This window comes from Rhododendron vialii, chromosome 7a, assembly GCF_030253575.1.
Source record: "Rhododendron vialii isolate Sample 1 chromosome 7a, ASM3025357v1".
In the NCBI taxonomy this organism is placed as follows: domain Eukaryota; kingdom Viridiplantae; phylum Streptophyta; class Magnoliopsida; order Ericales; family Ericaceae; genus Rhododendron; species Rhododendron vialii.
The window spans coordinates 34,315,923-34,338,757 of NC_080563.1; the positions used below are offsets into that span (position 1 = coordinate 34,315,923).

The 22,835-nt window shown below is 39.8% G+C and overlaps 2 protein-coding genes and 1 long non-coding RNA gene across 3 annotated transcripts; 1 reads left to right on the forward strand and 2 right to left on the reverse strand.

The window, feature by feature from the left end:
* The first annotated feature begins 893 nt into the window (after nt 1-893).
* On the forward strand, nt 894-7,526 carry LOC131334872 (uncharacterized). Its single transcript, XM_058370173.1, has 2 exons — nt 894-1,842; nt 7,291-7,526. The coding sequence occupies exon 1, from the start codon at nt 1,002-1,004 to the stop codon at nt 1,836-1,838; it is 837 nt and encodes a 278-aa protein (XP_058226156.1). The 5' UTR covers nt 894-1,001; the 3' UTR covers nt 1,839-1,842; nt 7,291-7,526.
* Nucleotides 7,527-10,154: 2,628 nt separating this feature from the next.
* On the reverse strand, nt 10,155-11,163 carry LOC131334102 (uncharacterized). Its single transcript, XR_009202051.1, has 2 exons — nt 10,645-11,163; nt 10,155-10,557 (listed from the first exon to the last, which is right to left on the reverse strand). It is a non-coding gene; the product is annotated as an uncharacterized LOC131334102 (long non-coding RNA).
* Nucleotides 11,164-12,624: 1,461 nt separating this feature from the next.
* LOC131332531 (uncharacterized) lies at nt 12,625-19,568 on the reverse strand. Its single transcript, XM_058366837.1, has 3 exons — nt 19,072-19,568; nt 13,623-13,864; nt 12,625-13,034 (listed from the first exon to the last, which is right to left on the reverse strand). Exons 1-3 carry the CDS (start codon nt 19,543-19,545, stop codon nt 12,785-12,787), a joined length of 966 nt encoding a protein of 321 aa, XP_058222820.1. The 5' UTR covers nt 19,546-19,568; the 3' UTR covers nt 12,625-12,784.
* Nucleotides 19,569-22,835: the final 3,267 nt, after the last annotated feature.

Here is a 22,835-nt window from a genome sequence, read left to right on the forward strand (position 1 = left end):
CACATATCACCAGTTGTGCTACAGGTACAGCAACCCACGTATAGCAGCCGTATACAGATCTATTTTGCGGCCATCTCGAGTATCACAAAAATGATCGGAGCCACTCATTTTGTTCTTAATATATTGTTTATGGTCTCTGTAAAAAATCATCTCAATCCGATACCGGTAAAGATCTTTAGGAATCATCTAACTTTGCTTCAGAAATTCAAGCCAAATTCTGAAGCAAAGTTGTATGATTCGTAAACGTTCTTACCGGTATCGGATTGAAATGAAATTTTACAGGGACCCTAAACGATATTTATTGAACAAAATGAGTGGCTCCAACCATCTTTGTAAGACCCGAGACAGACGAAAAATGGATCTGTACGCAACCGCTGTACGGGATTTGTTGTACCCTTAGCATTTCTGATCACTATGTAGGGTACAATTTGGATCTCAAACAAACAATCCAACAGTTCATTAAATGTAAAACATTTTTTCAAAGGATGTCATGAAAAATCATCTCAATTTGATACATATAGGTTCTCAATCCAATCATCTAACTTTTCATTATTTTGAAATCTGAATGAAAAGCTAGATAATTGGATCGAACACTTGTAGGTATCGGATTGAGCTGAATTTTTTACGGAGACCATTAATTTTTTTTTACATTTACTGAACAACTTGAATTATTTGTGTAAAACTCGAAATAGGTCCCACATCGTAATCTGTGAACAAATCTACGTGGGTGGCAGCAGTGTAAAAACCTTTACCACCACCGCCAAACTAACGAAAACTCGGAGGCAAAATAACAATAAGCGATAGTTTAAGGGCGCAATTGGTAATTAAATTTCAGCTAAAATTGCTACTCCTATAACTCTGCCTTCACTGTTCCCCCGCTTTTCATCCCCTTAAAAAACCCTAAAAAACAAAGCCCTAGCTCCAGCCAAACCCTTCCAATCCCCCACGGCCGCCGCACCTCTCTCTCTCTCTCTCTCTCTCTCTCTCCGGACCTTCCCACAATGTCGATGTCGAAGAGCTCCAAGATGCTCCAGTACATCAACTACCGCATGCGCGTCACGATCCAGGACGGCCGCCAGCTAGTCGGAAAATTCATGGCCTTCGACCGCCACATGAACCTTGTCCTCGGCGACTGCGAAGAGTGGCGCAAACTCCCCCCAGCAAAAGGCACGAAAAAACCCGAAGATCGAGAAGACCGTCGTACCCTCGGCCTCGTCCTCCTCAGGGGCGAAGAGGTCATTTCCATGACGGTCGAGGGCCCACCACCACCCGAAGAGTCCCGCGCCAAAGCCGTCTCCGCTGCCGCCATGGCTGGACCGGGTATGGGCCGGGCAGCGGGTCGGGGCGTGAACCCTTCCAATTTGGTCCAGGCTCAGCCCGGTTTATCTGGACCGGTTAGGGGAGTGGGTGGGCCAGCTCCGGGGATGATGCAGCCACAAATATCTCGCCCGCCCATGCCAGCTCAGCAGATGTCGGCCCCGCCGATGATGATACGGCCGCCGGGGCAGATGGCGCCGCCACCATACCCGGGGCCGATGGGGCGGGGCCCGCCCCCGCAGGGGATGCCGCCACAGTTCGCGCCGAGGCCGGGTGGTCCGCCGCCGCAGTTTAATCCGATGGGGCCGCCGCCGCAGTTCGGGCAGAGGCCGATGGTGGGGCCGCCGCAGATGATGAGGCCAGGGATGCCGCCGCAGCAGCAGCAGCAGAGGCCGGGGATGCCGGGACTGCCGCCACCGAGGCCTGGGATGCCGCCACCTCCTGGGGGGGTTTACGGGCAGCCTCGCCCTGGGATGCCACCTCCGTCGCAGCAACAGCAGCAGCAGAATCAGCAGCAGTGATTTGGTATGATTTTATTTATTTTTGCTTTGAGTTTACTATAGACAATTCAAGTGTTAGACGGATATGTTTCTTCGAATTTTTGTTTGGATTTGGTTTCTGTTGTATTGCTTCTAAAGTCTAGTTGTTAACAATGAGAACATTTTAGAATTATGTCAAACTTCATTCCCCAGTGAACTGTTTGTTAGATTAATGATTAGATTTCATCATCCCCTATGAAAACTCTAACTTATAAGCATGAATAAAAGTGGTTTTAACTTGTTTGAGTTCAAATAGAGAATGTGCAACAGTTACAGAGAAAGGAGATAATATGATCCACTGTCATGAACGAACCTCGATATGTGACTGATTTGTTACCAAGTTAGGAAGAATGTGCATGGATTGATGGGAAATAAGTAGATAAATATGGTGGTGGTTGGTCAAACAAATTGGGGGTCCGGGGGAAACCCTAATGTGTGCCTGTATCTTCGTAATTCTCTCAGTCCTTTAGGAAATGGAGGACTCTGAGTGAAGGTATACAATGCTCAGATCCAAACCTGCAAGTTAAGTGACACTCATATGATATACAATTTGTCAGGAGCAATGAATTGCATCTCTTGTGGGATTGGTTAGAAATGTTCTTATAGTCGGCCAGTTGGTGATGGTGGTATTTATTGGGTGACTTTAGTTAAGTGACACTCATTTGATTTCCAATTTGTGACAACTTCCATGCAAGTGTAGATCTACTCTTTTGACAGAGAAGCAGCTAGAACTTTACATTATCAGCAGCTAGAACTTTACATTATCAACTACTACATCAGCAGAACCCTCCCCTTTTGTTTATCTAGGAAACTGTATATGTTGTGTAAATAACTTGTATCAAGTAAAAGTGGGGTTAGAATCAAAACTGGGGTTGGACCTGATCAACTTATATTCCATATTTTCTAGGAGTACTTGGATATGACTTTCGCAGTGTTTAGTTGACTTTGCGTAAAGCCCCCTATAGTCCCTTCATTTAATATTCTAACAAGAAGCCTACTAAAGTTTTTGGAGCAACATGTCAGGATAAATTGTGTTTGGGGGTACTATAATGAAACTAAGGAGAGTAGACTCTTTTGTGAAGGTGTTGTGTCCTAAGGGACATACCGTGACACTTATTGAACACCCATCTGAACACTGCTATAGCTTTTTTAATCTTTAGAATTGATCATAAAGTTGTCAAAGGAGATAAAAGGCGACGCCTAGGCGAGAGGCTTCTCAAGGAGATGGATTGTTGCCTTGGGGGGTGCAAGGCAAGGCGACTTCAACTAAACTCTGCCTAGGCAGAAAAATTTGAGAATAGTTTTCAGCATTTTGCTTCAGTGAGACATGAGTATGTAACATGTTTCTAATGTGAAACAATAAAAGTGTTTTTTCTCGTGTTAACAATAGGGCTGCAAACGAACAGCTGCTCTCGAGCTGCTCAAGACTTGGCTCGCTAACAGCTTGTTCGAACTTGGTTTGTCAAATAAACGAACGAGCTCGAGCCATCATTCTCAGCTCGTTTTATAAACGAGCCGAGCTCAAGCCACTTGATGCTTGGCTCGAATGAGCTCACGAGCTGGTATATACTACCTCCGTCCCAATTTAATTGTCACTTTTGGGAGTTCGTGCCACTTTTCAATTGATTATATCTTGTAATTTATAATGTTTTAGGTGATTTTGAAAACATTGTATTATAGAACAAATCAAAATCTATCAAACAAGATCCATATTGGATATAAAATTCATTACCAATTTAAAGATATAACTAGTTTTTTTAATCCAGTTATAATAGATTTGGGACAAGTAAATTGGGACGGAGGGAGTATATATATATATATATAGTTGTATAGTATATTGAATATATACAACTTTGGGTTTTACTTTCCACGTCTTAGCACGTGGCTTATGCAGCCACACGTTTTACTTTCCGTGTGTTAGCTGCCATGCCTAGCATGGGAAACCACACACGTACCTATGTCTACTGCATGGTTTTATAGGGGAGGAGTGGATACCCTTGCACACCTTTTATCGATGTGGGACAAGTCTTGAGGTAGGCTTTACGTTGTGAGGGATAAAAGGTGAGTCCCACATCGGAAGTTTTTGAGAACTCACACCCACTGTAACAGTATAAACAAAGAGTCCAGCTCTCTTTCTTCTTCATGTGCTGCGTAAGAGCTTCTCCATATTGGGCAAGCCACACGAGCCGAGCTCGAGCTCCCAAACATTTTGGCGAGCCGAGCCCGAGCCAACTTATCTAAGCTCGATTCAAGCTCGAGCCTAGGGAAATTAAGGCGAGCCAAGCTCGAACATGGTGAAGCTCGGCTCGGCTCGTTTGCAGCCCTAGACTTAACAATTTGCACCTTGTTTGTTTCCCTGCATCTGCTTGGTTATGTGTCCTGATCTGTTTAAATCACATCGTAGTCATGTCTTGTATCCTTGCTCATGTTTCTAAGATCAAAGAATTAGCTCCTGTGAAATACTTCCCGTGATTCTGAGCCCAGCATCTCAGCAATAGAGGTTGTATCTCCATTCTTAGGATGTTTCCAGATGCATATTAACAGTTGGGGATTCCATGGTGGATAAACGAATGTTACCCATTAGTTGCAACCTATTTCCAAAAGCTCTTTTTGGAGCATAAGTTCTGGCCCTTTTTTTAGTACCTAATTTCCTTAGAGTTGTTTAAATTAGCCCTTGTCTGCACATTGCGATATAGTGGCATGGTGCCTGACTTGAAGTATGGCAATGACAGTATATATGGAATCTTGGATGCTAGATGGCACCACGTTGCTGGCGTTCCTAATATGTATCTGTGGCTAGAGGGACACTAATATTTAGGAAATCTGTACAAGTCATAGTTCATAATGCAACTTCTTGTTTATGGGGTTACATTTTTAGTTTACCTGGAAATTACTTCAAATCCATTCTAATGACGTTTTTCTTTTGGGGTCTAGATATTATTTTTTGCTCGAGTACTTTTGTAGTCGATCCCATGCTTCTCATTCTCGCAGGATGATCATTTATATTACAAATAGAATGGTCATTTATATTACAAATAGAATGGTCATTTCTAGCTTCCCCTAGGTGATATTTGGTTAAGAGTGTAGGAAATATTGTTACTAATTTCGATTGGCACCAATCAAGGTGAAGGTTATTGAATTGGTTCATGATGTTTTCAGTTTCTCGTGTCCCTCTTCCCTTCTTCTGTAACTATCTTTACTCGTCTACCCTCTTCCAATATGTGGATGATTCAGCTTTTTATCGTGCTTATGAAGTAATAAGGCTGATGATTTTCAACCTTGTTGGTATTCTAAAACGTTTCCATTATTCTGGTTTTAAGTGGAAAATATAACAATTTAGAATCCTTGATTAATCATCTTGGTTTTGGTGAAAAGTGAGTTGGGACAGCTAAGTACATGTATTTTTCAAGTTACTGGTAGTTTGGTCGAGTTACTGGTAGATTGGTCGTATGCTCTGGGAAAGAAGGGATTCGCTGCCCTCTCTTGGATTAAGTAGCGGCAATCCTACCTTTTGTCAAGGAGTGATGTGTCTCATGATTGTTTGAGGAGGTGTCTATCATCCTTTTTGCTTTGTGCATTAGCTTTTCTGTGGGTCAGGTTACACCATCGAAAGGAAAAACTGTTCTTGTGAATAATTCGACTGCCAACTGGTTGAAGCGGCCACTTCATTGGAAGTTAGGATTAAATGTTTCCATGATTCCTTCTACTTGTACAACATTACATCCGGTGTTTTTAGTGGATGATGTCACATTCTCTTCCTTCCCATACCCCCCCTCCCCTCCCCTCCACCCCCCCCCCCCCCTCTCTCTCTCTCTCTCTCCATATATATAATATATAAACATAAAAGCGTACATGTCTTCATAGCTGAGTGTGTTAATGGTTTGTCAATTGGATTTTTTAGTCTTCAAAAGAACTTGAATGTTTTCCTGGTTGCAACGTAACTAAACAAAACCTAATGTATACACAACCAGATGCTAATGATTCCAAGTTTCCAACTATCAAAAAAAATTTCTAGCATCTTTTCCCACTTCCTTGATGTTGGTGGCGTAATTTAGAAGTGGCATTTCATTCGGTATTGTGCTTGTGACCCTGATTAATCTCTGTGATGTGTGTCGCTTATCCCTCAATGGTCTATTGAGCTTGCTGGTATGTTTTTGGAAAATATAAATCTACTACGCAAGTGATGCAAGGCCATAGGAGTAATCTTTGAACTGGATTTCAGAATCTGATGTTAGGAAGTTTAAGTGGTAATATAGTCATCTGTGGTAACTAGTTAACCTAGAAGTCAACGAGGACCATAGTGTTTATAATTTTATATATTGAATATGAAGGTTTTTGCTTGAGATGTAGCCCATCTATGAGCTTGGTCACTGGAGTCCCTAGACATATCCATTCCCCTGCGTAATGAGGTCTTAATAAGTGTGGGCTTATATGTTCTCATTTTAGTACCTTAAATGGACTTCTTGTGTTTTAGAAACCTCGAGTGTCTTCCTTTCTTGGGCTTTGGAACTGTCCAAGTGGAAGTGATACTAGACATGAGAACCAGTAGAATATGAACCCGAATACGATTTTGGGACTATGTGGGAAGGAGATATGATGTTCGTTTTGTTTGGTAGGAGTGATGGGTGGATGGAATTGAAAGAGGTCAAAGTAGCTGGAAATGTGGAGGAAGATGGTGCTCACATATACTTGATGGTTGAAGGAACTTTTTGACCCCTCTGGGCTGGTTACTAATTTTACCAGCATATTTTTTGTGCGCTATTTTTTTCCTTCTCTCTCTACCCTTGTGACTCACCCAAATAGCTTCCTAGGGAAACACTCCCTTTCCTGTTTCCTCCTCCCTTTCAATCCCCTGAAGCAACAATTTAATTGTAAACTTGTACAATTACAACATGGTTACCTATTTGTACTGTTGATTAGCTTTTGTTTGATCAATTAGCCAATGTTGGTATTTGGAGAAAAACAACGCAACCACCATATTTTAGTTGCCTGGTTTTGGATCTTGATTTAGGTCTGTAAATTTTGTATTGAGCAAGCAAGAAAATACGTGAAAAGCAGTATAATGTGCTCAACAAAAGGATTTCTTTGTATATGCCCTCTTACAGTCTTACACATAGGAAATAGGGTGAATAAGTGGTGGTTATGTTTCTTCAAGGCAAGAGTTAGGCATGCTTTTAACTTGTGGGCAGATTAGTGGAATACGTTTTGATTACATTGAGTTATGTAGTGAGAGAGAGGGAGAGACTGATAATTGGGAGAAGAAATACGTGCTGTTTTGACTTTCCCTCTGGTAATGCATATTTGGTTGTGAATGTGGCTTATAGCAGTATGTATTATCTTTTTAGGCTAGTATAGCACTTATAGTTCTACTTGTGCAAAGTTCCATAAAGAGATCCTTTTGTATGGACTCTAATATGAACATATTTTATTGCAGGGCTATTTTCAGTTTCATGGAGGTGTGAAGATATTCAGCAAAATTACTGTCTCTTAGGCTTGCACTGGATCTGGATTGAATTCACTAATGGTTTGTATTTGAGGGAAGTTTCTACTAGGCCTCTTTTTGAATGTTAATTTTAGCTCGATGACCTTTATCTTTCAGCAGAGTAGGTTCTTCTCAACTTTAATTTCAATGCTATATACACTTTTTGTAAGGGTACATATTAACTCTTATCTCCCTCCCTCTCTCCCTGGCTCTCTCTATGCACACACACATGCACAATTGCATATTTAATGGCTGGACATTGTAACTCTCCCTCCCTCTCCCTATCTCTCTCTATATGCGTGCGTGCACACACACATGCACAATTGCATATCTTAATGGCTGGTTTAACAGTAGCATCAGCATGAAATGGTCCATTATGATGTGAGTTTTGGGTTGGTTTGGAGGAAGGAGAAAAATTCTACTACCATCGTCTCTTATGTAGCTTGACCACTGCTGTTATTTAGATTTTTTGTTGGCTTTTGTACCATGTTTTGAGAGAGTAAGATGTGAGGTTGCAATGGTTTGGGGTTTTTTCCCTCGATGATCAAAATAATTGCCGCATTTTGGTGTTGATGATATTTATGTCGCTCCCTGCTTTCTCCTGGCATTTTGGTAGAATGAGACCCAGCATTGGTCAGTATTGTTTTTTGTTGATGACAGATTTCTGTATGGTTTTCTTGACGAAAACAAAAATGATAAAGGAGAAAACAAGTGGATAGTCTAGACTTGTTTCTTTGTGTTTCTATTTTTATTTATTTCCTTTTTCCTTGTAAATTTCTTCCCGGATTCATTATGCCTTTCATCTTTTAGCTGAGTTTATATCTGTGATATCACGGGGGATGTTGTATGGTTGCTCCGTTCATTGCAAACATGTATCAAAACCATGGTCCCCTGGGGTTGTATATACGAATCCTGCTTGATAACCTGTGATGGGATGATAAAAAGAAACTATGGATATATTATGACATTGCTCTACGGCATTTTGGTATGTATTGAGGTAAACTGCAATAACTAAATATCGGTAACTAATTGCAATGGAAGTTTCCAGCTTCTCTGAGTAAAATCCTTTATCAAGTGATGTCATGCTTTAGACTTTCGGAGAACTGAAAAGGGTGGTGTAATGAACTAGCAACTGCCGAGGCTGGTTTTTGGTGGGGTTGGTGAACGGGATAAAAGGGGAGTTCATGTGCATTCCTGGGATGAGCTACGCTATAAGAAATCTGACGGTGGTGTTTGGTTTAGACGTCTAGGGACAGGTCTTCTTTTAACTTGGGCATGCTGCACAAGGATGGAGATTATTGACAGGAAAACCTCGTTAGTGCAATGTGTATTGAAGGCAAAGTACTATTCCTCATCTTCCCTTTTTTTTTTATCCGCCTTCCTCATCTTCCTTGATATTTTTTCTTTTCGTTGTATGTGACTCCTTTCTTTGTCGATTAGATGGATTTGAACCAGTGGTGGACATGTCGCATTATTTTGGAGGGAAGAAAGGTTCTTTTGGTTAGGATGAGATGGAGAATTAGTAATGCTAGAAGGGTAAAGGTAGTGCTTGATTCATGGCTAGCTAAGGATTTTGGGTTTCGACCCATGGTGGTCTCGAAGAAGGCGTGAGATGAGGGTCATTGATCTCTTTGATCCAGGTTCCAACTAGGGGAAAATACAATTGAGTGACCGTATCTTGGGTCGGATGATGCCTATTACGTCTTGACCATCTCTCCTCCTCCAAGCTCTAACGTTAATGTTTGGTTGCTGTGGCACCACATGCTTGGCGGTAATACATGATTTGCTAGGGTTATGACTACGCGTTGATGCTTAAGCGGTTCATGGCTGGGAAAGGGGGAATCAATCTGAATGGAAGAAGATAAGTAAGGAACGTGCTCTCATCAAGCTCCTTAGTCAGGAGGGTTGGAGCAAGCACCTAAGTTGGGGGTGGGCATAATTTTGGAAGCTCTATGCTACTGAGGTGGAAACTAGTAAATCTAGAAGTCAACAAGGACCACATTAGAGCATCCGCAATGGGAATAATCAAATTCAATAATCAAAATATGCCACGTCAGCATTTGATTATCTATTTAATTCATAATCAAACTTAACAAACTTTACCTCCACATTGGTTATTTTTGCATTCTTATAAAAAAAAACCCCACAATATGCAATGCTCCTATGTCCAATTACAAACGAGTTTTAATCACACACCCGACCACACTAAATTATTCGTCTCATTGAGACGATTCTAATGTGGGGTGTTTTTTAGTTTTTTAGTTTTGAGTTTGGTTATTGGGTTTGATTATTGAGTTTTGGTTATTGGTAAAAGTTAAGTTTGGTTATAGAATGGATGGAATTTAATTATTTACTAAAAGACTTGTAACTTTGCTTATTACAATGTGAGGTGTTTTTTTAGCATTGTTGTTAAGTTTGATTATCCATACCAATTTGCTTATTACAATGTGGATGCTCTTATATATATCATACATGAAGGTTTTGGCATGCTCCAACTAGGAGCTTACAAGACTTGGGCCACCTCGCATATTCATTGCCCTTATTTGCATAATTACATGGTTCGCCCTCAATGCCTACTTCAAGAGAGAATAATTTTCGCTGATATTGAATGAGTACGATGAGATAAGAAATACCCAACCCAAGCTCGATTTCACATGTATTTTTTTTTTTTGACATCAAAAAAGAATATCATATATATATATATGAAAGAAAGAGTACAAGGGTTTAATCAAACAAAATACAACACAAAAAACACTTAGAACTATGCTATCGCCAGAAGATAAAGGCTAACAAAAAGCTTAGAAACGCCGACGACAAGCGTAGGCCAATAAGAGGCCTAAAGAACTGAGCATAGTATGGGAAGTGTGGAAATTGTGTGAGCAACAATTCCAGAACATAACAAAAGTAAATAAAACTAAAAAGCAACAATTTAAGCTAATGCATCTACTTAGAAACACATCCGTAAGGAGGCTGCCACCATAGAAACTCGGAAACACCGTGAAATCTCCGCCACAACCTGCCTCCAAGCAAACCTGCAAAAAGACTTTACCACAAGCACATACCGTGCAGTCCCAACAGCCGATCTCCTTTATGGTAGGTGATGCATCGAGCAAACCCAGAACAGAGGACCAAACTGCTGGCCGGATCGCGCCCATTTTTAACGGCGGCCGACGCAGATCAGTTAGTCAATGAGCCAGGACCTACCTCGGCCAACAACCTCTTAGCGTCGAACCGTAACACCAAAAGGGAAAGAGTACGCACCGCATACTTTCCATATTCCGACAAAAAAAGCCTTCAAACCCCAACTCAAGGAAGAAGCCATGCATGGAAAATTTCCGATTGGTTCCGACGGGGACGGGAACAAGGGGAGTCAGAATCAATCGAAAGATTCCATCCAATCGGACTGGGAAAGGGGCGAATAGAGGAGGGAGCCGATCGGCTGGATCAAGGCCTTGCCGCCCGACGGGGAGGGGAGACACGAAGGGGGAAGTCGGGCAAGCAAGGAAAGCATGCATGGCCGGATCCGAGGACGCTGGAGGGGGCTCAGTTGTCGGAGGACGCTGGTTAACGGAGGGACAAACCACCGGAGCTGCAGGAGGAACAAACCGAGGAGAGGCAGCGGACAGGACTCCGGATCTCCGATCGGCGGAACAAACAATGGAGTGAACTAAAAAGAGGCTTATTCTTGGAAAGGAAACAGTGGATTGACTCGCTGTGGGATGGGGGTGGGGGTGGCGGGGAGGAGGCGACAGCCTCCCCCCACCGAGAAAGTTGCTTAGCTTCTACGCTGCTTTAGCTTCTACGCTGCTTTAGAGAGAGAGAGAGAGAGAGAGAGAGAGAGAGATGTTTATTTCACTTGTATTTATATCACCCTCTTGCTCACCCAATGTTCTCACTATTTTCCCACTACAAAAAAACACCTACAGTATTGTGTACTCCTGTCTTTTTCTATCTCTGCTACCTTCATACACAAACAATATATAAATACATAGATGCTACACATGGGAGCCCAAAAAACGCTGTTAACCAAACTTCCACAAAATCCCACAAAGCATTAAACTCCACACCACCCAATTCACATTTCCTATGCAAACTAATTAAAGCCATTCAATTTATCTCCTTTTCTTTTCAAATGCATCCACACGGGCAAAACCCAACAAACACTCCTTTTGCTCATCAGAACACGCATCCCCTAGCTCGGGACCCTCGCACGGTCGCACCCCCTCAACCGAGTGCCTATTCGAAAATATCGGCAATCAAAGTGGATGCAAAAGAAACTATATTTTTCACACAATTTTCCTTTGTCAACTTTTTTAAAGCCTATAAATTGAGGCAGTACTTCTTGTTCAATGTTGCTCATCACACATGATGGCTCGCTTGTTTCCGCCTTCACACGCCACAGAGTGGGGTTCCAGAGAGGGTTTGTGTCATATATATTGAACTAGCAATGGCCATGGCTGGATTATAGCGGGGATGGTGACAGGAATAAAAGGGGAGCTCATTGGCTTTCGTGGGATGAGCTATGCAAGAAGAAATCTGGTGGGGATCTTCGGTTTGGGGACATATCTTGTTTTAACTCGAGCCTTGTCCTTGCTGCCCAAGGATGGAGATTATTGACAGGAAAGCCTCATTAATGCAATGGGTATTGAAGGCAAAGTATTATCGCTCATCTTCCTTGAGGGTTTTTTTCAAAGATGGATTTGAACTAGTCGTGGACATGGCGCACTATTTTGGAAGGAAGAAAGGTTCTACTGGTTTGAGATAAGATGGAGTATCTGTAACGGTAGAAGGGTTTTGGTTTGCAGCCAGAGGTGGTCTCGGAGCTGGAGGCGCGAGGGATGAGGGTGAGTGCTCTCTTTGAACGACCTTCCGACCAGTGGTATATATATATGATTGATCAACCATAATGTCGGGCAGGATGATGCCAATTAGGTCTTCACCATCCCTTCTCCAAGCATATATGATTGATCAACCATAATTTGGGGCAGGATGATGCCAATTAGGTCTTCACCATCCCTTCTCCAAGCTGTTAATGATCGTTGGTATGAAACCACACACTTTGGCATGCTGTAATTACAATGTGAGCTAGGTTTTTGACAATGCGCTAATGCTTATACGGAATGGGCTACCTTAGTTGATCTCAATTTTTTTTTTCTGTTGGCCTCATAATATATAATAAGTCAGCAGACTTCCATTTTCCCGGTACCAAACACCAAAGACGCATGAAAAACAAAATGTTCCCGACCGATGGTATCGAAATTGTCATATGTTTCTTACACCACAAAATTTTACGTGAACATGAGCGTCAACATTTTATTCAAGCACTGATGTTCCAATAGTTGCTTGCAGTAAGTTCTGCATTTTTAGCCTCCGACAGTGGAAGTGACAGTAGATTTGCAAGACAGAAAAAGAGGTAAAATCACGAGGAGCTCGATCACAAAGCCGTTCAAAACTTTTTGATAAAATCATGAATGAGTGTGTTAACTTCCTCTGCCCTCTCTTCGTTGAGGAAGTGACCGACTCCTTCCATCACAACGGGTTCCTCCAGCAATGGCACATCTTTCTTGAACCCGTCGATACTGTGCACATACTCCTTCACACCAGGCGTCGTGTAAACCATGTCTTGATCCCCTACGATAAACTTAACAGGAACATTCACTCGTGCTCCAGTCCATGGCGCCGTGAGCTCCCAATTTCTGCAACACAGAACATTCAAAGACATGAACCTGGCGAACCATTTCAACTAGAGAACACGGTTATTATACACAGGTTATTGAAGAACGTATCACATTTACGTTGAAAGTACCCTGAATAAAAAGAGAATACTAGCTAGCAGTGTTAAGGAAATAGAATCCCACATTGCTTGAGAGTGGAATGGGTGATCACTTAATAACATCTGGGACCTCTCCACTCATTGCCAATTGGTTTTGAGATGGATATAAAGTTTCTACATGGTATCAGAGCGGGGCCCGTTCCACCCCACATTTTAAAAATTAACAATCCACACCCCACGATGACAGACCAGCAAAAAGGCTGCACGATGATAGGACCCAAAAGTGGCCACACGTGACAGACCTCAAATGCGGCTGCACGTGAGGGGGATGTTAAGGAAATAGAATCCCACATTGCTTGAGAGTGGAATGAGTGATCACTTAATAACATCTGGGACCTCTCCACTCATTGCCAATAGATTTTGAGATGGATATAAAGTTTTTACAAGCAGCCGATCGAAATGACACAACAAAATACAATAGGTAGTATAGGGGAAGTGCATGTATACATACAAATCCAAAGCTCGGTAGTAGTTCAGTCCTCCAGTGAAACCTTTATGTTCAAATTTATCGGCGTAGTACTTGAGATCATCTTCCGAAATCCAAGAGGGCAGCAGAGGAGACGCGTTTGGAGAAATCCCAAAAGGGTTTTCTTTGGGCAGACGAGGCGGGCCTGGTTTCCGATCTGTTAGAATTTTCTTTAGTACTTCTCCGGTACCATACTTCGCAATCTCAGCTTCAATCTCTCCAGGTTTCTGTACATAACGAAGAAAGTCATTACCAGAACCTGGTAAGGCTATAGGTATATGAGCCGAGGAAATCTTTCTTTACGTCTGTTCCGTAAAGAAAAAGTTATGGAGTTCAATCACGACCGTCCAAAGTGTTTTTGTACGATCCGAATTGAAAATCAATTATGACCAGTAATAATTGATTGTGATTAACTTTTCCCCGGAAAGTTTTATTAAAATCTTGACCGTCCAAAATCGAAATGGACGCACGAGATTGAACAGCTCCGTGAACATCCTTTTCACGGAGGCTTCGTGAACAACTTGTTCACGGAGTGGTGCAATCTTAGTCGTCTATTTGCGCAATCAATGGCTGAGATTCGTTTTCAATTATGACCACTCACAATTAACTCTTTTCTGAAGAAATTTCATTAACATCTAGACCGTCCAAAACATTTTTTGATGGTCACGATTGAATACTGTAAACAAATGTTTATAGTACCTCTGTAAAGAAGATTTCTTCGTAGGTATATATATATATATATTAGAAAAAGAAGGTGCAGTTCCCACAATGGTACCTATAATCAACAAAACTCTGTACTATTTTCTTTCAACTGGCTAGGAGTAAGATCTAACTTAGAACAAGTACTTGCATTTTGGCTAGGTAGCTAATACTAGAACAGGTTTGAGGACTAGCTACCTCCTACTCATTGCAATCATTAGCTTAGTCAAATGCTAACCCAGTGCCCGTGGGAGTGGTATGATTGATCATATATTTCAGTGTTTTAGGGGCGGAGGTAGCTAGCGGGGGAGGTACGTGTCACGTGCCACCCCGTTTTGAAAATACCAAAAAAGAAAAATTACATAGATATGTTAAATAAAAAAACATACAGAGAACTTCATAAAGAATGATGCTTTGGCAGAGTGGTAAAGCGTGTAATATTGACAAACTATTGGGACACTATGCTGGCCTGCTGGGGTTTGATTCCTCTTGGCTACCTACATTTTTTTCCATGTTTAATTGTATCCCACTACTACTCTCTCTCTCTCTCTCTCTCTCTCTCTCTCTGTGTAACGCCCCGATTTTCCAAAGAATTTCGGAAGTATTAACCCAAAGATACACTAAATTTTACAAACTATTAGGCCCCTGTTTATCCTTATACAAAAATTACAATTTCAAAATAATACAAAAATCTATGTACATTTACTTAATAAAAGCAACTCCAGAGCGACTCTAATTTTGACACGAATTTCAAGCAACGTTGGCCAAGACTCCGTTCCAGGGGTCCCACCTGTATCAACTGCTCCATTGTGGAATCCTGCACACTCTGGCAAATTGAACGCCGAAGCAAACGATTTGCCAGGATACAAACGTATCCTGCGTGATAATTCACTAAGTAGAAATCCTAAAACCCAATACCACAATATGCAGATCAACAGTATAATAATTCATAATACACCGAAGGTACAAAATAATAACACATCGTCTTTTTCTTTACTATCCATCATCTTACATGTAATCTAAGGATTCTCTCCGCGAGATCCTTTCCTCCCACATCCACTAACTACAATCGTCTCATGGGTCCACCCTTCCTCTTGCTTATCCTGCACCAGGGTCCTAGGTGAGCGCATCTAAGTTATGTACCGAGTATGTTCTCACTTAAGACCATAACAGGAGGATTGAGTCATCCCATGACGTATCGTACATTAGGGTCGGACATCCACTACCCCACGCTAACTATAACCGTCTCATGGGACCCATTCTCTTTCTCAAAGAGAAACTTTCCATGACGTATCATACATTAACGTCTCACTAACTATAATCGTCTCATGGGACCCATTCTCTTCCTCGAAGAGAAACTTCCCATGACGTATCATACGTTAGCGTCACAACACCGGGCCCCTCAGGTAACCCATTTCAACACAGGGCCCTATAGGTTACCCTTGCCATCACCATGGCTCAAATCACAATCCACACAATCACACTTCCAACACTTTATCAATTTCCATTTACTTAACATCGTCTACATGAGTCACTACTCGTAACCACTCAGGGAACCTATTTGTCCAATCTACATCCACAACAAAATATCACACGGTTCAACATTTCAACTAAAAGTACTAACACATAACCATGCGATAAAATTAATCCTGTCATAGAATTAATCATGCGAGTAACAAAATAATATTCAGTCAAACAATTAATTACTACACTTAAAATTAAGTCTATTTCTCTCATTTAGAAATTTTATAAAACATTTCTACTATTAAACATTTTCTTTAACTCTCATACTATTTATAGATTTTACAAACTAATTTTTTTTTTTTTGAAAAAAAAAAATACTTATTGCAAAATTTAGTATTTACTAACTATATTAAATATTAATATGAGATTTTTATAACAACAAAATTATGAGAGGCTATTCTAGTTAATATTTATTAAAGTTAAAGATTAACTAATATATAATCTAAAATATTTCTTGTTTACAATCTAAATAAATTTTTACTAATAAAATATTCTTGTTAATATTTCATAAATATTTATCTACCCCAATAATTTATTAAACACGTAAACGTCCACTCAAATACAAATTAACAATGTATCATCAATAATAATTTCACAATCAAACATTTGTTAAACGATCATAAATTTTCACAGGGTATAACACTAATCATTACAGCACAACCAGACTAAATTTTAATATAAACAGGACTAAAAATAAATTAACAATTTAACAGCAGATCATCATCTTCAATAAACTTTAAATCTAAGTAACTCCATTAAAATGCAGATAAAGGTTTTGGGTTTTCGGAAAACTACCTCAAACGCGATTCTAAGTTCGGATAAGTGTTATGCGGTGTCCGTAGATCGCCATGGTGGTTTTGAAATCTCGAGGCAGCGTTCGGCGGCACTCCGACAGGGCCCGCAGCAGCGGTGTGCACACACCTACGGCCACAACTCTCTCTCTCTCTCTCTCTCTCTCTCTATCTATTCTAGACTCAACAATAAAATTGGGAGTGAAATAATATACTGGTGTTCAATTTTCGGATTATGTGGGTATGTATAATGAGAGAGAATAAAGTAGTGAGAATATGAGATGATAAGTGTAGAAGTGGTGGAATGAGGAAGGAGAGTGATACTGATAATGATAAAAAGATGGGTGACAAGTGCCACATTTGGGGGGTTTTCAATTCAAATGTATGTGGACGCATGTATGTACATGGTGAGAATGTATCTGGACGCTTTTATGTATAGGATGAAAGATAGAGAAGTGGAGAGTTAGTTTGAATAGAGTTCTACTTAGGGTTTAGATAGAAAAGATAAGAGATGAATATGAATCACTGATTCCCTGTATATCTAAAGTTTAAATACATATCTTATACAATAATGCAAATAATATCAATTATACACATAATAATATATTTTAATTATTCAATCTAATTAATTATTGAATTAGAAATTTAAAAATATAAATTTGTATTTAAAAAAAATTGGGTCAAAAATCCGGGTCGTTACACTCTCTCTCTCTAAATTTTGGCCCAAATTCTCATAAGATTTGTAATTCTTTTCTCTAATTGAAAAGATACATGACCCATTTGGACATTAAGTTTTTACTTGACTCATTCGAACACATATGGTGTATTTTTAAAAAAGATTAATATGGTACAACTAGGTATTTACGGGTATGCAAAAAAAAAAAAAACTACTCCGTAATACTTTCAACAAATATTACAAAAATTGCAATTTAGAGAATGGTCAATTCAGATCAAGAATAATTACTATTGTAATGTCATACATTTGCATATCACAAGAGATTTGAAGCAAGCAATTTTTCATTTTTCAAAAAAAAAAAAAGAGCCCATAACATAAACCTAATTATATGACCGTACACTCACTTTTTTTCGTATTTTTTTGCACAACATATAACTAGATTTCCATTGAACGGTGCCACCTCTGTGTCCAAATCCTGGCTCCGCCACTATATATATTTATACACACACGTAGATTTATAAAGGAAACGAACATGTGAAGGTTTGTATATAATACTATGCAAGATGTAATGGCCTGAGACCCTGAACACTGAATTAATGTGATCAACCGCCCATAGTAAAAGAGAATGGGCACCCAACGGCTATAAATACTATTACATTAGAGATAAGATAAAATAAAATATGAACCTATGTAATTTTAAATTATTTACAACAGTTGGAAGTCGGCCTGAGCTAAAGTTGAAGAGGCAGCCGCTTTATGCTCAAAAGAAATTTCAAATTTTATGATCCCTTTTTATTTTGGAATTCTTTTATAATAGTTTAGCAAAAAGAGTCCAAATGTTAAATTTTTATCTTAAACCCTTGAAAAGTCAGAGCCGACCGACTTTGAGAATGTAACTGATAAAGGCTTGGAATTCATCTACAAGGTCAATTAAAAGTTTAGTTCTACGTTAGGGAGAACTTTTTATCGCCAGAAATAATTTTGTTGTGGGTATAATAATAGATCAACTAAACAAGTACTCACTCTGTCCCATAAAATTGGTTTCTCTTATAAAATTATGTATAATTTTTACACTTAAAAATAATGTACTTATCAAAATGAGTTTTGGGCAATCGGATATTATTTGATAGATCTCGATAAATTTTTTTGAAAAGGTGAAAAAAAATCAAAAAATTGTTTTAGTAAATACATTATTTTTTAAGTTCAAAAATTGCATGTAGTAGATTCCGGAGGAGACAAACGTTATGGTTTGAAAAGAGCATTGATTTAAATTTTATTTTGAAAATACAAAAGAAACCCTACAATATCGATCTTTCCGCATCAAACTCATGACTTTTTTAATATCTCAAGGTCTCTAGACAAGCTTACGCACATCTTAAATAATTTTTAAGGGACCAATTCCACCGTCAAATATAACAGTGACATATTTGAAGCCAAGAGTTTATAGTTAAGAGAGAGCAATCGATCCTAAAAAAACCAGTGCACACCATGTTAAATTAAGCAACAAGCACCTTTCCAATGTTTCCATACAAAGACTATCAAAAACTCTCTCTCTCTCTCTCTCTCTCTCTCTCTCTCTCTCTCTCTCTCTCTCTCTCTCTCTCTCTCTCTCTCTCTCTCTCAATAACTCCTATTGCTGTAAAAAGGCCAGCCATGCATCAAATCCAGTTTTCACATATCAAGAAAAAAAAAATCAAACAAAAAAAAATTTACAAAAAAAATGAAAATACAAAGGAGAACGAACCTGAAACCTGCACATGTAGTACTCCTCTCCAAAGAAAGCCCGCATGCTCTCGACAGGCTTCATCTTCGGACGCCTCGGGCTAAACGGCACCGTAAGAGCCACAAACGCCCTCACCCTATCAGGCCGGAACAAGCACAAGTACCACCCTACCTGGGCCCCCCAGTCGTGGCCCACCAAGAACACCTTATCATGAGCTTCCAGAGCGTCCAGCAAGGCAATCATGTCCCCAACCACGTGAAGACACGTGTACTTCTCGGCGGCTGCGGGGCCTTCGGTGTCCCCGTAGCCGCGGAGGTCCGGGGCTAGCGTGCGGTAGCCGAGGGCGGCCAAGGCGGAGATCTGGCGGCGCCAGGTGTACCAGAGCTCGGGAAAGCCGTGGAGGAATAGCACCACTGGGTGGCCTTTTTGTCCCTTTTCGGCTACGTGCATGTTTATGCCGTTTACGTTTAACATTCTGTGCTCTATTCCCTCCATTTCTCTCTCGCTCTCGTTCTCTGGAAAGGGTACTTGGGGTTTGGTTTATTATAGATAGTGATGGAGCTAGAGGAGACAACGGGCGTTAGAGCGAGTAAATGCTACTCTTTGAAGACAGTACTGGGCCTGCTGGCCCAATCCCCCAATCATATTATGTCATATCATGCTTTAAGAAATTTAAAGATTTGCATGGTTTTAAATGTTTCGCAGACTTTAAAGATTTTAATAAACTTTTTTTTTTAATTTGTATTCATCCGGTAAAAACAAAACATAACAAATTAGGCCTTGTTGCACTAAGCTTTTTGGGGCTTTTTCTTGTTTTATCTTTATTCGATTTTTTTTTCGTTTTTGTTAGTTTTGCGCCTAATTTTTGTGAATTATTGAATCGTCTTGAAGAAATTAATCGAAAAAGTACCCAAATATCTTTGAAAATATCCACACAAAAAAATCTTGAAAACTGATTTTTGAGCTGTATATTGGATATCAAAATTAAAAAATAAAAAATTATCGTGACATAACTGTTTGAGTTAATGCCAAATTTTTTTGCATAAGAGTCTTTACGTACCCTACCGATGAATTGATACGACAGAGTTTAAATTTTCACATTAAATTTTAAAATATCAAATTTGTAAGAATTTATTAATTTTGTCAGTTTACATGGCGATTGTACGTATGGTAGAATAAAATGATTTTGTTTTAACATGATTGAGTTTTTTTTTTTCAATCGATAATGGTATTATTAATTACTGCATAAGAGAAATATCAAAGGAAGCTTCCCTCTGAACCCAGCTCGAAAAGTCCCGTTGCCAACTTAAAGGGGCCTCTACAGATAGGGTATGTTTGGCCAAAGCATTAACCACCCTATTACCATCTCGCAGAATAAAATGAAAAGAACAAGACTAAAAATGACTAACAAAAGATAAAGTGTCCCCAAGTATATATACCTTTGGGTTGAGGTGATGGAGCTAGCTAGTGGGGCTATTTATGGAAATTAAGGAGAGGAAATGTAGCTCTTTCAAAACGCAGCGTTTTTTTTATTGTTATATATACCTTTGGGTTTCGGTCCTTTGCATTTTGATTGTTATATATAAATCGAGTTTAATTTTGGTAAAAAATACGACGTAGTGTTTTATTGCGTTACTTGTGTTGTGTATTGGGAATCGGAATTCTTGGATTCACAAGTTACACCGTAGCACAAGTTGTTGAATGCCTCAATGGTGAGGCCTTATGCTCCCATGCACCTAGCAGGGTTCGATTCCCGTAAGCCTCATTTCCCTCTTCCAAGTCTCCTAGGATTGCACAAATTATGCTTAACAAATGAAAAAAAAAAAGTTGTACCGTAGCAATTTTTACTCGTACTGGACCTTAGGTCTCTATTTTTTTTTTTATTCTGAATAGGAGCATATATAACCTCGTATTGATTGACCCATATATGCAAGAGTTGATAGCAAAAATAAATAAATAAATAAAAAAGCTTCGAAAATTTTAATATTTTACATATATATATATATAGTGCACTTCTACTGCGGACGTCTGCAATTTTCTTAAATGCGGACTTCGTCCGTGAGCCGTTGGATCTCATCCAACGGCTGGGATTTTAAAATGAATCTCGCGGGTAAGATAGGACCGTGGGTCGGGTAAATTTGGTCGCGGGTCAATCCATCCGGGTTATAACAAAAGCCCATTTTCCCCTCATTTGGATGCCGCTCAACCCAGAGAGAGAGAGAGAGAGAGAGAGAGAGAAGATGACGAAGACAGAAGAAGAAGAAGGAGAAGTCACAGATCTGTTCAAAACCTCCAGGTATCTCTCTCTCTGTTTGTCTCTCGCGCTCTCTCTCTTGCTGACTCTTTCTTTCTCTTTGAACCCAGTCTATGCTAGAGTTTTGTTTGGAATGATACCCACGACGAACAAGGACGACGAAGACCCGACCTTCCTCGAGGTATCTCTCTCTTTCTCTCTTTCTCAGTCAATTTGTTCAAACCCAAAAAATTAGGGGTTTTTTTTTTCGAAAATCTGATTTTTTTTTCGAGAAGAACACCCCTCCCCTCATTCAGACGCGTCCACAGACGCACGGAGAGAGAGAGAGAGAGAGAGAGAGAGAGAGAGAGAGAGAGAGAGAGAGAGAGAGAGAGAGAGAGAGAGAGAGAGAGAGAGAGAGCCACAGAGCGACGAAAAATCGAGCTATAATCAGAGCGACGAAATCGAGCACGAAGAAGAAGAAATCGAAGAATAAAAAAACAAAAGGTATCTCCTTCTCTCTTTCTCTCGATCTCGAGTTCCATATATTGCAAGAAGCAGAAACCCCAACCCTCTCAATTTCCACCTTCTCTAATCAGGGCTTGAAGAGAGAGATATACCTTGAAATCAAGTTGTAATCGAAACCTAATCGAGCCCTAGACGATTCAAACAAGGTAACTCCTCTTTCTCTCTCTCTCTGTCTGTATTTTTTTTATTTCCAGTTAGGGTTTTTTTATTTCGTTCTTTAGTTTTTTTTTTTTTTTTTTTAAATTTCGAGTTAGAGTGATGATGATAAGAGTGACTCACATCTGGAGGAATATGTTTGTACACACCGGAAAATGATTTTCCAGTTTGCTCTTTTTTTTTCTCTCAAGTGAATCATGAATATGTGTTGAGGTAAGCTCTTTTGTTGTGTCAAGTTGAGGTAAGCTCTTTTGTTGTAAACTGTTGACTGGCTCACACTTTTTTTTTTTTTTGAACTGTTTACCATTTACCACTCATTAGCTCAAAGCCTCAACAGAGGCATCATCTTTACAAATAACAGATAAATGAAAGGAAAGCACAGAAAACCAATTCAAAGGGATAGAGCCTTTAAGAGATTGGGATGCAACCCAATGAGCAGCCCTGTTACAACTCCTAGGTACCCAGGAAAACTTCCTAACAAATTAGAAGACAGTTACCTAATGTCATGGATCAAAGTAGCAGATTCCCAGGGAGGAACATTTTCTGTAGAGCAAAGCTTGATGACCTCTTTGGTGTCACTCTCAATGATAGCTTGGGAAATCTGATTCACAGTGATAAGATGACAGACCAAACGAATTACTGGCTCACAATTTTTTGAGAAAGCTATGTGTTTGTATGTGCAAAAGTGGCAACAAAATATTCAAAGAATAGTTTTTGGTTTGTGAATGGGAATGGTATTAGAATGCCATAGCTTTGCAAAAAATCTGTGACAAATCTTAAGGACTTGGATATGATTTTTGAATCTGATATGATTCTTAAGGACTTGGGTCAAATTCCTTTGTTTCTTCCATTTATATTATTACCTATT

What these genes read in the sequence shown, in the direction of transcription:
- LOC131332531 (XM_058366837.1), bottom strand. Translation starts at nt 19,545, where the DNA reads ATGGAGGGAATAGAGCACAGAATGTTAAACGTAAACGGCATAAACATG. An exon ending in ACTACATGTGCAGGTTTCAG is followed by an intron (nt 13,865 to 19,071) that starts GTTCGTTCTCCT and finishes CGTTATGTACAG; the next exon opens with AAACCTGGAGAGATTGAAGC. An exon ending in TACTACCGAGCTTTGGATTT is followed by an intron (nt 13,035 to 13,622) that starts GTATGTATACAT and finishes TCTGTGTTGCAG; the next exon opens with AAATTGGGAGCTCACGGCGC.
- LOC131334872 (XM_058370173.1), top strand. Translation starts at nt 1,002, where the DNA reads ATGTCGATGTCGAAGAGCTCCAAGATGCTCCAGTACATCAACTACCGC.